The sequence below is a fragment of the Taeniopygia guttata genome, chromosome 2, assembly GCF_048771995.1.
Source record: "Taeniopygia guttata chromosome 2, bTaeGut7.mat, whole genome shotgun sequence".
NCBI classification, from domain to species: domain Eukaryota; kingdom Metazoa; phylum Chordata; class Aves; order Passeriformes; family Estrildidae; genus Taeniopygia; species Taeniopygia guttata.
The window spans coordinates 130,406,996-130,420,605 of record NC_133026.1 but is presented as its reverse complement, the minus strand read 5'-3'; the positions used below and the strand labels follow the sequence as shown (position 1 = coordinate 130,420,605).

The 13,610-nt window shown below is 35.7% G+C and overlaps 1 protein-coding gene across 4 annotated transcripts in view; it reads right to left on the bottom strand.

Annotated features, from left to right (window-relative positions):
- VPS13B (vacuolar protein sorting 13 homolog B) overlaps window positions 1-13,610 on the bottom strand; it is a 426,576-nt gene that overhangs the window by 287,922 nt on the left and 125,044 nt on the right. For all 4 annotated transcript variants that reach the window (XM_030266479.4, XM_030266481.4, XM_002198879.7 and 1 more), the window contains exons 18-19: window positions 3,897-4,031; window positions 2,892-3,065 (exon numbers count right to left, since the gene is read on the bottom strand). In XM_030266479.4, the coding sequence (XP_030122339.4) occupies window positions 2,892-3,065; window positions 3,897-4,031 (309 nt within the window). The remainder of the gene's footprint in view (window positions 1-2,891; window positions 3,066-3,896; window positions 4,032-13,610) is intronic.

Here is a 13,610-nt window from a genome sequence, read left to right as displayed (position 1 = left end):
GTCCTTAAATATTTCCTTTGCCATAGGTGGATTAGTTTTCCATGTGATAATGACACTTTATGCATCAAACAGTAAGACCAGTAATCATAAGTATATGCAGTTCTTTTATACTTGTTATACACTATAAATGCTACACATCACATGCTCTAAATGCTGCCCTTTTTGAAAGCACAGTTTAGAGCTTTCTCCTTTGATGGTTGCACTCAATGCAGTATGGTACTGCTAGAACCATATTCTTTTTCCTCTTCCTCTCAACAGCACCAGTGAAATAGTGAAAAGGAAGATATTGTGTCAAATTATCTATCCCTGACTGTAAATATAGCCTCAAACTCTGCAGGGCCACATACAGACAAGCAGTAAAAGAAGTTACACAACCATGCTGATCGCCCTGGATCATATGGTTCAAGTGATACAAGACATTAGACAGTTGCTGATGCAACAAGAAGAGGATGAACAGTCCCCTCCCTGTTGTCTGGGTAAATATGCCCTGGTTTTGCACAACCTCCACCTTAGCATTTTATAGCCAAACAGCTGATTTATTTTTGAAGTCGTTTTCCATTCAATTTAATGAATTAATTAGTCCAAATTCTTACTACAGAACACTATATCCAACAGTATTAGGAAAAATGTCACAAACAGCACAACGTCAGTACTGCACAATCACCTCCAGTAGTACAGCTTTAAAAAATCTTTTACTCCCAAGGGATAAGTTTTTTCTGTGAAATTATCCAGTATAGCTTTTTATACTCCCAGAAGTGACTGCAACTGATGGAAAATGCATTTTTATGCTCTCAAAGCACTTCATGTTTTCCCTACATGTAATTTTCACAGTAATAATGAAAATGATAGCCATATCTCCTGTATTAAATTGCCCCAGTTTCTTCAGCAAGTATTTGAAAGCAAAGGCTTTTGCTTTGCTGCTCCTTTGTATAAAACTTCAGACAAATTAAACATTAATTACTCCTGGTTTAATTAATGTTAAAAAAAAATTCAAGTAATTTGCAGTGTGCCATTCTTCCTGTTGAATGAGACCAAAGCTTTAGCAGATCAGTCAGATTTTCCCTCTCATTTGTCACTCCTCGCAGGTGCCACACTACAGATCTAGAGGAGCAGAGCTAGAGCAGGCTGGTGTCTGCCATTGTGTACACAGAATCACTACAGCTTTCCTGGGACACTGAGTGGGCAGGTGAAGTGTCCAATACATTTTGAACTCTAAAATCTTCACATTTTAATGTATGTCTATTCATCTACAAAACTGGTACCACAGACAATTGTCTATTAGAAAAAAATGTTTTATATCTCAAAATTCCTGAAAGTGAGTCTGGCCAGCACTTCATTGGTCAGTGCCTTATTCTCATAAAGCACCTCCTGTCACAACCCATCAAGGACTCCCAATCATCTAACTGGACCATTTATAATAATGATGAGCAAAAATGTATATGATCCTTATGACCTGTAACAAAAGCAGTAAGTGTACGGTATAGATAACCACAGAGCCCTTAAATTATAATTAATAGACTAAGACAAAAATTAGAAAATTAAACCAAATAATCCTCAAAAAAGGCAAGAAATGCAACAATCAGTCATATTAATAAATATTGTTGTTATGAACATTTTAAAAGGTATTTAAGTGAATCAGCAGGGGCAACAGATTTTAGCTTCATCTGACTAATTCAGATATTATTGAATCCTGAACTGCTTCTTGGCAATGCTTTAGGAGCAGGACCTGAAGATAATTGTTATAATTTTTACACTGCTGTAAAAATTTTCAACATGATGCTCTCCAAAAAACAGAGAAGTGCAATTACTGAAAATATAACCTAACAGCTGCTGGAGTGCACATTGCTTACAAATATTTACTCTGCATAAGAATCAAATGTTGCTTACATATGCACATAAAAATTGCAATGACAGTAATAAATTCACTGTTACTTTTCAGACTAATGACATTCAAGTATCATTACACAGGAAAGAATACAGAAAAAAAGCACACTTGAAGTGTTCAAGTTACTTCTGTGTTTCAAAATATTGGGGTCAGATAATTCTTTTACTTTCCTTAACCTAGATACTTTTTTGGATTGTTTTTTCCCCACTTTTCATTCCATGCCTAGCATGGTCATAGAATAAGCTTTGAAAAATGTAAAAGCATGGCTTTTAAGAAGCACCACACTGACAGCAAAACCTACTTCCATGTGCATTTCACAAACTACAAGAGTTATTTTAAATAGACACATTTCAAAATTTTAAGTGTTGCTTAAAACAGACCAATGTTTTGTTTAAAGACCACAGAAATCATAAGAATGTCAGGTAAAAGTATTTCTGCCCACAACGTCAACAATATCCTTAAATTTAGCCAAACAACTCTCACAAATTATTAACTTCTCATTTAAGGCCACCACAACACCAAATTTGATACGGTTGGATGTGTGCCCTGCAGCATTTTTGAAATTATTTTTTTGTTGTTAACAAAGTTTATGATAAACAAATTCTTAATAATAAATTATGCTGCAAATTTATATGAACAATTTAGAATTCAGTATGTCATCTTCTGTATAAGAAGGCCAAGCCAGTACCAGAAGAGAGAATCGAACTACTATTTTCAACATGGATCCTGCCTCTCCTCCCTCCCCTGCCTTAAGTTTATAAAAGTTTCATATAATTATTTTAAAAGGCAATCAAAGTTAATGAAGCACTCCTTATTGAAGAAGACATACATCAAAATGCAGATTTTAGTTCTTTGTCTCACAGTGAGCTAAAGTTCTAATGTGTGCAGTGTTGTGTAGAAGATACTTTCACATTTGGCACATTTCATTTCAAGCCCCTCTTTTGAAAATCACATTGGATAGGAAAAATGTAATGTGATACCAGCTTAACAAGAGTTTTGTACTTACCAGAATTATGGCAGTAGTCCATATACTGTGGAATTTGGATTGTAAAGGCTACCAAATCTGGAGCTAAGAGAGATTCTGGCTTTCTACTCTCATTGAGCCATTTACTGCTGTGTAAGTCTCTGGTGTCAGAAGGGCCTTGAATTAAAGGAATCAGCTTCTCTTTTCCACCATCACCTAAGATAAAAATTAGATTCCTTACTTTTTTTAGTGCAACAAGATAATTTTCAAGACAAACATTCACTAGTCCAAAGAGAACATCTATTCATTTACATTGTGAATACAGAATTAAAAGAGCAAATAGAAAGAGCAGTCTATCTATCCAAGCAGATAGACTGTTTGGCAATCTACCTAATGTTTATCCTGTAAATACCTTGATGTCCAGGAGGATTTCAAATAAAGTTATTGATTATCTTTAAAACAGTAATTTCCTTACCACTTTTATAAAATAATCTACTTAAACATCACCATGATGTTAAAGACACTCAATTTTTCATGTTCGTGACCTAAGCTGTTTTTTATCCATAAAGACATCATAGACATTGATAAGTTCCCACATGGTCCTCAGGAAAAACTGTATTAAAGAAGTTAAAAAAAAATCACAGAGTCCTCAAAAACTTTACAAGCAAAGTACATACCTGTAGCATTAATGGAAAATGAGGCATTAAACAATCAAGAGAATACATCAAAATTATGCTAAGAATAAAGCTGGGTGAAAGTATTCTGTACTTTTCCTATTTCTTAAGTGTTTCTCAATTAATATCTGTCTCAGCAGAAAAAAAAAATCGTTTCTTTTTTATTCAGTGTAGAATTTGACTATACTGAGGCAAGACTGGATCATCATGACATACTGAATAATAACAAAAACCCCCAAAACAGAATACAAAACCCCCTCTCTGATTCATAGGAACAATGAGTAAATTCTTGTTTCAGTAACTCCCCTTGTAAAAAGCAAGGCCAATTCTCCTATACAGGCAATAAAGTTTTACATGGTCCAGCTGCACATACCTGGGGCTTTGGCACAAATTTTTATTGATCCCATGGTCCCAGAGGCACATTTGACCAATGATGTGCTGCAGTACTTCAATTCAACATTCTGGATTGAGCCCTCAAGAGTTGGCAGGGGATTCTTAGATTTCACACCTAATAAAAGAAAACTGCAAATGTACTAGCCTGTTGAATTTAAATATTTTTATATTCATTCACCAAGGTATTTAAACTTAATTATATTTTAATTATCTACCTTAGATGTTCTTACAGCATTTTTGTTGTGATTCACAGGTTTTAAATGAAAGTGAAAGATTGCTGCATATGGGTTTTTTTTAATACAAACAGTTATCCATGAAATATATATAGACACTGAGGAAAACAAACAAGGACCACTTAGAAATTGAAATAACAAATATGCATATATACACATAGATAACACTTTCATTTTCACTTTACAAGTGCCACATCAACTATTCTCCTTCATGTTTTTATTAGGAGCATTTAATTTCAGGACCTTAAAATGACTAAGTGTTTTCAGCTTTTATTTAGACATCAACATTTTACTCAGTAGCTATGTAAAGCATTAGATCCATGCAGCTGAGCAGTTCAGAAGGCCAATGGCACACTTGCCATTTTTCAGCGGAAACCAGAGTTCAAACCTTGCCTTGGGTCACAAGTGGAAATAAGTTTTGGTGGTCTCTCCTCAGCCCCCATTTGTGAGCACCAGAAAACTACTGCACCACTTGGAAGAAGTCAGTGCTGTTGGCAGTCACTTCTGAGGAGCTGCCTAGAGCTGCGGCAGAAGCAGCAGGGGATTGCACAAGCCAGGAACTGAGATTTGTTGGCAGAGCTTGAGGGCAGCCCCCCAAAACAGCCCCAGAGTATAGGTGGAGGAAGCCAGCCCTCCAAATCTGCACAGCACTGCCTATCAGAAAAAAACCACATAAATTCACTTGCAAATTAGAAATAAATAGTTTCAACACCTGTAAGTATGAAAGGAAAAACTAACAGAAGTTGCCTTTTTTATGGTTTTTTTTCCCCCTTCATGCAGAAGCAACTTGGAATTTGTAAGTTAAAATTGGCAAGCAGCTTGTTAATTATGCAAACATTAGTATAATTATGGAACCATTTCCTCATGTACGTAACATAGAACTTGTTCCAAAATCCATAATTATGCAAGGAAAGTATTGTGGAATATCAGGTTAAAACGCATTTTTATACATATTTCAAGATTATTAAACATATTAAAGAAGTGTAATTATCTACAGAATTAATTAATTAGGTTTTTTACAAAATCTCTCCAAGACTTAGCCCAAAGAACAACCTTTAATATATATTAACTAGTAAGGAAAAAATCCTAAAAAAATTATAGGGAACAGAATATTTCAGATTAAACTTCGTAATTATGCTTAGTTCACTGTGCCTATACCAGTTCCTAAAGATTGAAAAGTATTTAGTAGTGCATACAAAATCATTTAGCAAGCAGTCTTCTTGGCATATATTCAAGTTTTTTTCTGGTAAGACATTAAAATAACTTTTGAATAAAAAGTATTTTCCATGATAGAAACAAAGAAGAAACACATGAAGGGACACACAGCACGTGATAAAGCAGACTGCCATCCGAAAGTAGGTTCCACACTCACAGTATTATTTCATATCGAAATTTAACTTGTCTTCTGTCTTTGAGGTATGTCCAGACTTTTCCTGATTTGTGACTCAGGAAGGCTTCAAGCTCAAAGAATACTCACTGAAACTAATTTGTGTGCCTCCCATTACAACACCCCATCAGTTCTCAGTCTGAAAGACCAGCTACCAGTTTGTCTTGTGAACAGACCCTCATTCCCATTTTTGTCCAGGGTAAGCCTCTTTTAAAGCTGAAAATCCCCTTTGATCTAAGGCATGGTATCTGACACAATACATGAATTTGTCAAAAAAAACTAGGATATCTGTAGGCATTTCTGCCTCCTCATAGTTCCTATAAATTTGTGCAAAATAGAGGTCACTGCATTAAAGTAAAAAAAAAAAAAAGGGGGGGCGGGAATCCATCTTCTGCCAATTCCAAAACAAAGATTATTAAACTGTTAGTAGCAGCCAATATTGCAGTTAAAGCAAATCAAACTGAGGTCACAATTTGATCCTCATCTTTTATGCCTTCTTAAAACTGGTAGTTCCTTGCTATTTTCATTTTTCAGCAATTCTTTTAAGAAAAAAAAATAAAAGGTGTGATGTCCAATACATTTGTATCACTTCCCTATGGAAGACTAAGTAGTTTTAAAACTAAATTATTTCCATAATGAAGTTCACTTTTAGATGGATTATCCTTATCAACTTCTTTGCATTGCTACTAAAACTGTCCATGTTACTTACATGCAAACTTACATTTTAGTTTAACATCCTATTTGAAAAAAAAAGGAATCAAGTTTAGTGTGATCATGTTCACTATTTGTTTCTGTTTACTCCTAGTCCCTCACCAAGTAACTTCTGGACTTACTGAATTTCAGCAAGATATGACAGCATTATCCAAGACATTTATTTTCTACAACCTTCATGAAAGCATGAGTGTATTTGCCCTCTTCAACTGACCAGTCATCAAATTCATGACAGTCAGTAAAGCATTGCTCAAACGAGTCTATGAACTGCTTTTCACCCAGCCAGCAGTTAAGGAACATGATGGGAAGCCAGGAAAGCTTAATGGCTTGGACATAAAGAAACCCTTAATACATGGTCATAGATAATTAGCCATCATATTTTAATGCATATGAAATAACTGGTGGCAGTAATAAGATGGTTTTTTTTTTCTGTTACAGGGTAAGGGTAAACACTTTGTCCATTGTTTTGAACTATTTGACAGAAAATAGAGAACTACTGGGAGAACACAGCATACTCATACCTTCCTTTTCTATGTTGCTTTGATGTCAAACGCCAACCTGCTTTCAGCTTCAACACCTGATAACTACAGCACACCACAGTAACCAAGAAGTTGCCAGAAAAAAAACTTCTCAGGTTGCACATCTCTGGACTGATAGATACTCAAAAAACCTATTCATTAATTACTGAAATCCTATACAGAGAACAAATTAAGAAACTCAGAATGTCTAACTAGACTTTCATCACAAAGACAAAAATCACCTAAACTTGATTGCCCTTGCCAAGTTACAAATCTTTTTCAAGGCACAGAAAGTTTAGAGACTTCTATTGAACCATTTCTAATAAATTGGTTTAAAATAGGAGGCCATTTTATTCAGTCTCTGAAAATTTTGGGAAATTATGAACCGTCTCTCATAAACTTGTCAAACTGGCAAGCTGCTCTAGAGGGAAGAAAGAAATCTTGTTTCCTTCATATACCTCTATCTGTAGTTTCCATCCCTGTAACTTCAGTTCCTCCCAAATAGTCTCCCTTATTTCTTTCATTGTGATATCATTATAATATCAAAGTCTCAACTGTTGTTCACATAACTAAAATACTCCTTAAATATCTAATTCAGCAAGCAGATGTTTAAACAAGCAAAGACTAGAGCTTCCTGCCCTCATCTCAGTGTTTATGAACTTTTCTTAAAGTCATGTTTTAAGGGATTCATTATGAAGATGTCCAAATTCCCAGATTAGAAATGCTCCACGCCTCCACATACTAACTGAGATTTTGTATGGAGACAAACAGACCACAACATTTTAATTAAGACATTGAGCATGAATTTGAACAGACACTAGGAAAACCAAATCTATCACTGCCAACAGCAAACATTATGCAAATTCAACAGCCTCCAAATGAAGTATGAGAAAGGCTTATTTCCAAAGTGCAAAACATGAGAGTAGAACATGTGCTGTACTCATTCTTCTGGAATCTCGCTTGCAAAAGCACGACTCGGATTTACTTGACTTTGCCCAATGGAGTGAAATTAGGGCAACATGTTTTTTTTTTTCTTAGTACAAATCACTTTTTCTTCAGTTAATTTATTATTTTCACCAGCAATAGGGGAATCAATGACTTCATGGAGAAAGAGATACATATGCCAGTCACCATCAAATGTAACTTATGGCTCCTTCCAGATAAATTTTCTAGATGCCTGGGTTTTTTTTCCTGCAAACATGTTGCTCATTTTAGAATTATTTGCAGTAAAAATCCAGTGTTTCCTTCCCAATACGTAGCCATGAGTACACTCAGTGATCAAGTATAGCTTATTTCACTTGATTCAGATAAGTAGAATAGATCATATCACCAAATACTTAAAAACTGTTCTCTCCATATGGTAGAACCCCAAAATAAGCAGAAAGGTTTTCTAACTTAAAATCTACTACACCTTGACAATTTACACCTTGCACACACTACCTCACTTTAATTATAACTCCAAGCCTGAAGAGTCATTACACAAACAGAAATATTGTGCAGTCAAGAAAGATTTTCCCACACTTGCAAAAAGGTATTCACATCCTTCCTCCAACTTTCCAGATATAGCTTTGGCCTGTTCCATGTACGTAATCAAATCACACAGCTTGCCCCAAGTTCCTGCATTCAGTGATATTCCATGTGCAAGCAGGGGGGAAAGAAATAGATAAAGGCAAATCATAACTACGTCTTTATAGATCAGCTCAAGATTTCTTCTAGCAAGCCTAGAAATCTAAACACTCATTTAATTTAAGGCCTGTTTAAAAACATCACCTAACTAATGATTTTACCAATGAACAGCTTTTACCAATCAATTTGTGATAAGGTGAATTTGCAATGATTACTGGCAAACCAAGAAAGAAAATCTAAACTCATCAATAACAAATACAGAAAACCAGAAAAGAGGAATGTTACTGATTCTGAGGACAACAGTCAGAACTTTGTGCCGCCAAATCCCTGAAATTCAGTAATTCTTTAGAAAGATAATGAAAAAACTGCAAAATATGAAATAGGAAATGAGTAAGGCATTATGAACTTCTAGAAGCAACTCCACATGAATTGTCCCCACATTTAGTCTGTGGCCTCAGAAGGAAAAAATTTTAATATTTAAAGCATTAAGTACCAATAAACTATGGTTTGGCAACATGATATTATAAAAGACTGTCACATACTTGTCAAAATAATTTCAAACAGTAAAAAGATCAATCCATAAATTAAAGTAAGGAGCTATTAACTAAATGAAATAACACTGAAGCATAAGTCTTACTGGAATCATGACAAAAAATGTCAAATTATTTTCATAGAAACATATATTTAGGTTTTACATTACTAACACAGTAAAGCTGGTAAACAAATTGAAGCATAAGAGAAACCTCATTTCTTTTCTGAGAGATAGTCATCTGTGTTCAGTCTCTGCTTAGACAGTGCTCAGTGAGAACTTCTGGAGTCTGTATTGGGCTTGGTTAGTGAGATGGTGCTTCTGAGGAACTCCAAGCTAAAACCAAACTTAATTCCTTCCTCCTTTCAGAAAGAACATAATAGAAGCCACAAAGACCAGCTCTAACTGGCACCAGTCCTACTTCTCACGTTCAAAGCACTGGGAGAGCATAAAGCTTTCACATTCTTATTTGCAATAAAACAGCAGCAACATAGGAACTTCAACATCTCTTTCAATCATTCTGCTTCCTCACACACATCACCTGAAATCACTCAGGTCTTGTGTTTGAGGTTCCCTCCTCCACCCCCCACAATATCCCGCTTCCTTTTTTTAACTGGAAAAACTGAGAAAAAGAGAGGTTCTCCTAAAATGTAGAAGCTGTAATTGTGTCAACCAGTTCTTAATCTACATATCACTATTCTAAGAAATTACTGTTTCGTCCCACCCCCTCCCAAGACTTAACAGGGTACCAACAACAGGATTATGGTAGTGTTGTCTTGCCTTTAACGTATTGTGGACTGGACAGATTTTCTACTGACTTGAGCTTCTGTGCCAGAGCTCCACACATAAGAGAACCCTGTCCTAAAAAATAGCTCTGATTTTATTTTCTCCAACCATGGTACTAAACGAAAAAGTAAACGCATGAAAGGGTGAAATTAAGTGACAAATTGAAATACTCCCTAAAGAAGGTCAAGCTGCTTTGTTCTTGGGCAACAATGATAAAGTATTTATCAATGTAAGTATGCATCATTCTCTTCATCAGAATATAAGCAGCAAAAAACACTTAAAAATCCCTCTAATTAATCACTTAAATCCTTAAACTGCCTGTAAACTAACTAAGGTTTCTCCATTGCCTAAATACTAAACAAGATGCATGATCATCATTACAAACAGAGATTTACATATTGCAAAATATTTCCCAGCTTGCTAAAGAATAGCTGCATTTCCCCTACAGGGAGAATAATTTTAAAAAGATAAAAACCTGTTGCTATGTTCCTGTTTCAAGATTCCCCACACTATGGCTTCATACAGGTCCCTATATGCCCTAACCCAAAAGCCTCTTGATTTTTTCTAGAATCCTGCTTCAAATGAAGAGGTTCTGTGGTTCAAAAACTGAAAACCAATATTGAATAAAACACAGAACATTTGGAATAATACACTCAAGGCATTCTAGGTAAGAAGAAGTTTTAAATATTCCTTATCGATCTGTTTTAAGTTATTATCCAGTAAGGTAAATTATGATTTTAATTTGAAATGCTCATATGAGAACTAAACAGCTACCACTGAAATGCACAGAATCTCTGAATCATTTACATTTACTTTAACATCATCCAGTCCAACTGTAAATTTAACACTGCCAAGCTCACCAGAAGAACCAATCGGGTGCCCAAACACCCTCCTCCAGGTGTTTTTTACACTGCAGCTGGAAGTGATGTTAGTAAAGATAAGGGTGAAAATTTTAACTGTGTCTCCCTTCTAGTAGTAGAAACAATCTCTTATGGACCTACCATAATTCCCAACACGCTGTTTCCACCTGTGATGGTACCTAAGACTGCAGCACAGTGGACAACAATTTGCAAATGTTGCACACTGACTGCTAAGCTTCACATGTGATTAGTAGTATTTATTTAAACTACTACTATGTAGTATTTGCTAAGTCATTTCAGAATAGAAAATATGGAGGAGAAGGTGTTAATCTCACTAGTAGCAATCTCTCTGTGAGAGCAATCTGCCACAAAAACTGTACTGGAGTTGGCAGAGGCACAAAGCTGGGCCTGAGTGCTGTGAGAGCAGGGGAATGAGGTGGGAACAGCTCTACCTCAGCACCTATAGGGAAAAACCAGGGCAGCTCAGGAAATGGGCTGCAGACCTGCAAGCCAAGGTGGGGCTATGGAGTGGCAGGCAGCTGTCCCCAGGCATGCCACATGTCAGAGGAGGCCAGGCAACATGGACAAACACAAAGCCCTCTTCCATAAGCAACCTTGACCACCACCAGGCTTCTCCTCCTCCCTGCTGGACTGCAGATCTTTTTGATCTAAATAGCCAACACTTAGAAAAGGAATACCATTTTGCATCTTTACACATAGACAGGATTGTAAATAACTCAAAAACTTTGCTGTGAAAAGTGCAGTTTGAGGCAATTTATTATTATTAACCTCATTATTGCTAACATTCTGGCTATTTATGCATCACCAATTATAAGCATACCTAATTGAAGCCATTAGTTTGGATTTGGCAATATAACACTAGTCAGGACAGGATTAAAGTAGCTTTAGTGCTACTCTTCCTGCTGTTGTAAACATAGGTTCAAAAAGAAAAGGACTGATTTTACTTTCTGCCCAATTCAGTATCATTTGAGACAATTGGTAGAAGCCAAAGTTGATGCATTAAAATAACTTTTGTCTTCCAAGAAAATGCAAAAAAACTTATCAAAATCTAACTCTAGAAAAGCACGGCCTATCAATCCGTATACCTATGCATTATCAGACAAATGCTAAAAGTGACAGGTACAAATGCTACCAGGATAAAAACCTACACAGTATTTGAGGAAAGATCCTGAAAAATATGAAGATAGACAGATAGATGGAGGAAAGAGCTCACAAATCCCATCCTTAGTAAAACACCCTTTGGTTGGAAGCCATGCACTTGCAATTAGTCACTTCCATCTCAGTTGTACAACCCTTCTATCAATTTCAAATACAATAGTTTTGCTGTATCTGAGGATAATAATAGCTCATGCCAAATGTCAACATGTAAACTTTATGAAAACAGTTCCACTCATTAGTAAATGCTAATAGGATCTCAAAAATCTGAAATGCATTTTCTATCTAATCTAGTTCAATTTAAATCCAGTACTGGCTCAAAGGATTTATCTTCAAACACATCAAGCAAAAAGTATAATTTATCTTAGACTCTGGATTAAACTCTGAATTTTACAACTCTTATTTTAGTAAAAATCTGGGTAGCAACAAAAGATAAATTTTCTAGGACAGCAAATCATAGGATGAAAGAATAAATTCTCAGACAAATCAGAGCTCATCTCAGACCTTATCACCTTCTGTTCCACCTGTGAAGCTCCTTTCTCTAAGGCACATCTACTCCAATAAACCATTTGGCAACTATAAAACTAATAAACATTTCCAACGAGTCTGCATTGCCTTTAAGAAGCCTCCTTCACCAGAACAGATTCAAACCTTACAGTGCTATGTAACATACCTACTAAGCAAAAGACAAAAGTGCCAGGTATCACTTGGAGCTTCACATAATTGTGAGTGTCCCTGTAAAACACATGACACCTGGTCACTTGTTTGCTGTCAAACACAATATCCAATGGCTAAAATCTCTCTGAAAGCTCAGTTGGAGCTTACTGAATATAAGACAGCACAATTACAGACCAGTAAAAAGGTAAACAGGAAGAGGATTCTAGAGGATGGACACAGTAATCCTTTAAGTAGTAAAGAAACTGCAAAGGTTCATAAAAACTCAAAGGAAGATCAGATGTATTCAGTAAAGGTATTATCAAAAATAAAGACCATTTAAAGTGTAATCATTAGCAGTTAATTTCCTGAGTTGCCAGGCATGGGGGAGAAGCAAAAGAGAAAAAAAAAGTTAACATCCCTCAGTTGGGAAGCAAAGAAAGCCCAGAGTCACATGATTAAAAGATGGACTACAGAGATTGCTGCTACAATCACTGACTGTAAAGGAGTAGGAAATGACAGGAAAACAGTAATTCAGATAAGGTGGGTAAGTAAAATATGATAGAAATTAAACAGAAAAATTAAAATAAAGCCTATCGGTATTATCATGAACAATCTTACCATGATTCTCCTTCTCAGAAAGTATACACTGCTTTAAATAAAAGGTGTGAGTTTACCCCTTTACATGTGGTTTTCCATGCACACAGATGATAAAATTTCACTTTCATTAAAGATGAGGGGTTTTTTCCAACTGAAGTATGAACACAATGCTCTAATTTTAACAAACATGTTTGTATTTTCTATAAATGAGCGATGCAACTCCTGAGGACTTAAAGAAAACAATACATTTAGTGTCTGGAATGGAAGTTTCTTACACTAGGAGGATATTAACCTTTAATCCTTGAAATCATTAAAGAAATGTTTGTAGAAATATTTTTAGCCTCTTTATCTGGTCAAAGTACTGGAAGTTAAGTCGTGTCTGTACAAACCAATCATTTCACCAGCAGTTTTATATTTCTTTAAAGCCTCATATAAAAAGCACCTGCTTAAAGTGAGTAATGGAGTTTTATATTCATTGCACTTAGGAACAGCGTATGTAACCTATTCCGTTTTCCTCCCTGGTGGAATATATTTCAGCTTATATTGCACAGCACATTACCAATGTGCATAAAGACCCTCTGATCACCAATTTGGACTGCAGACAGCAACCTGCA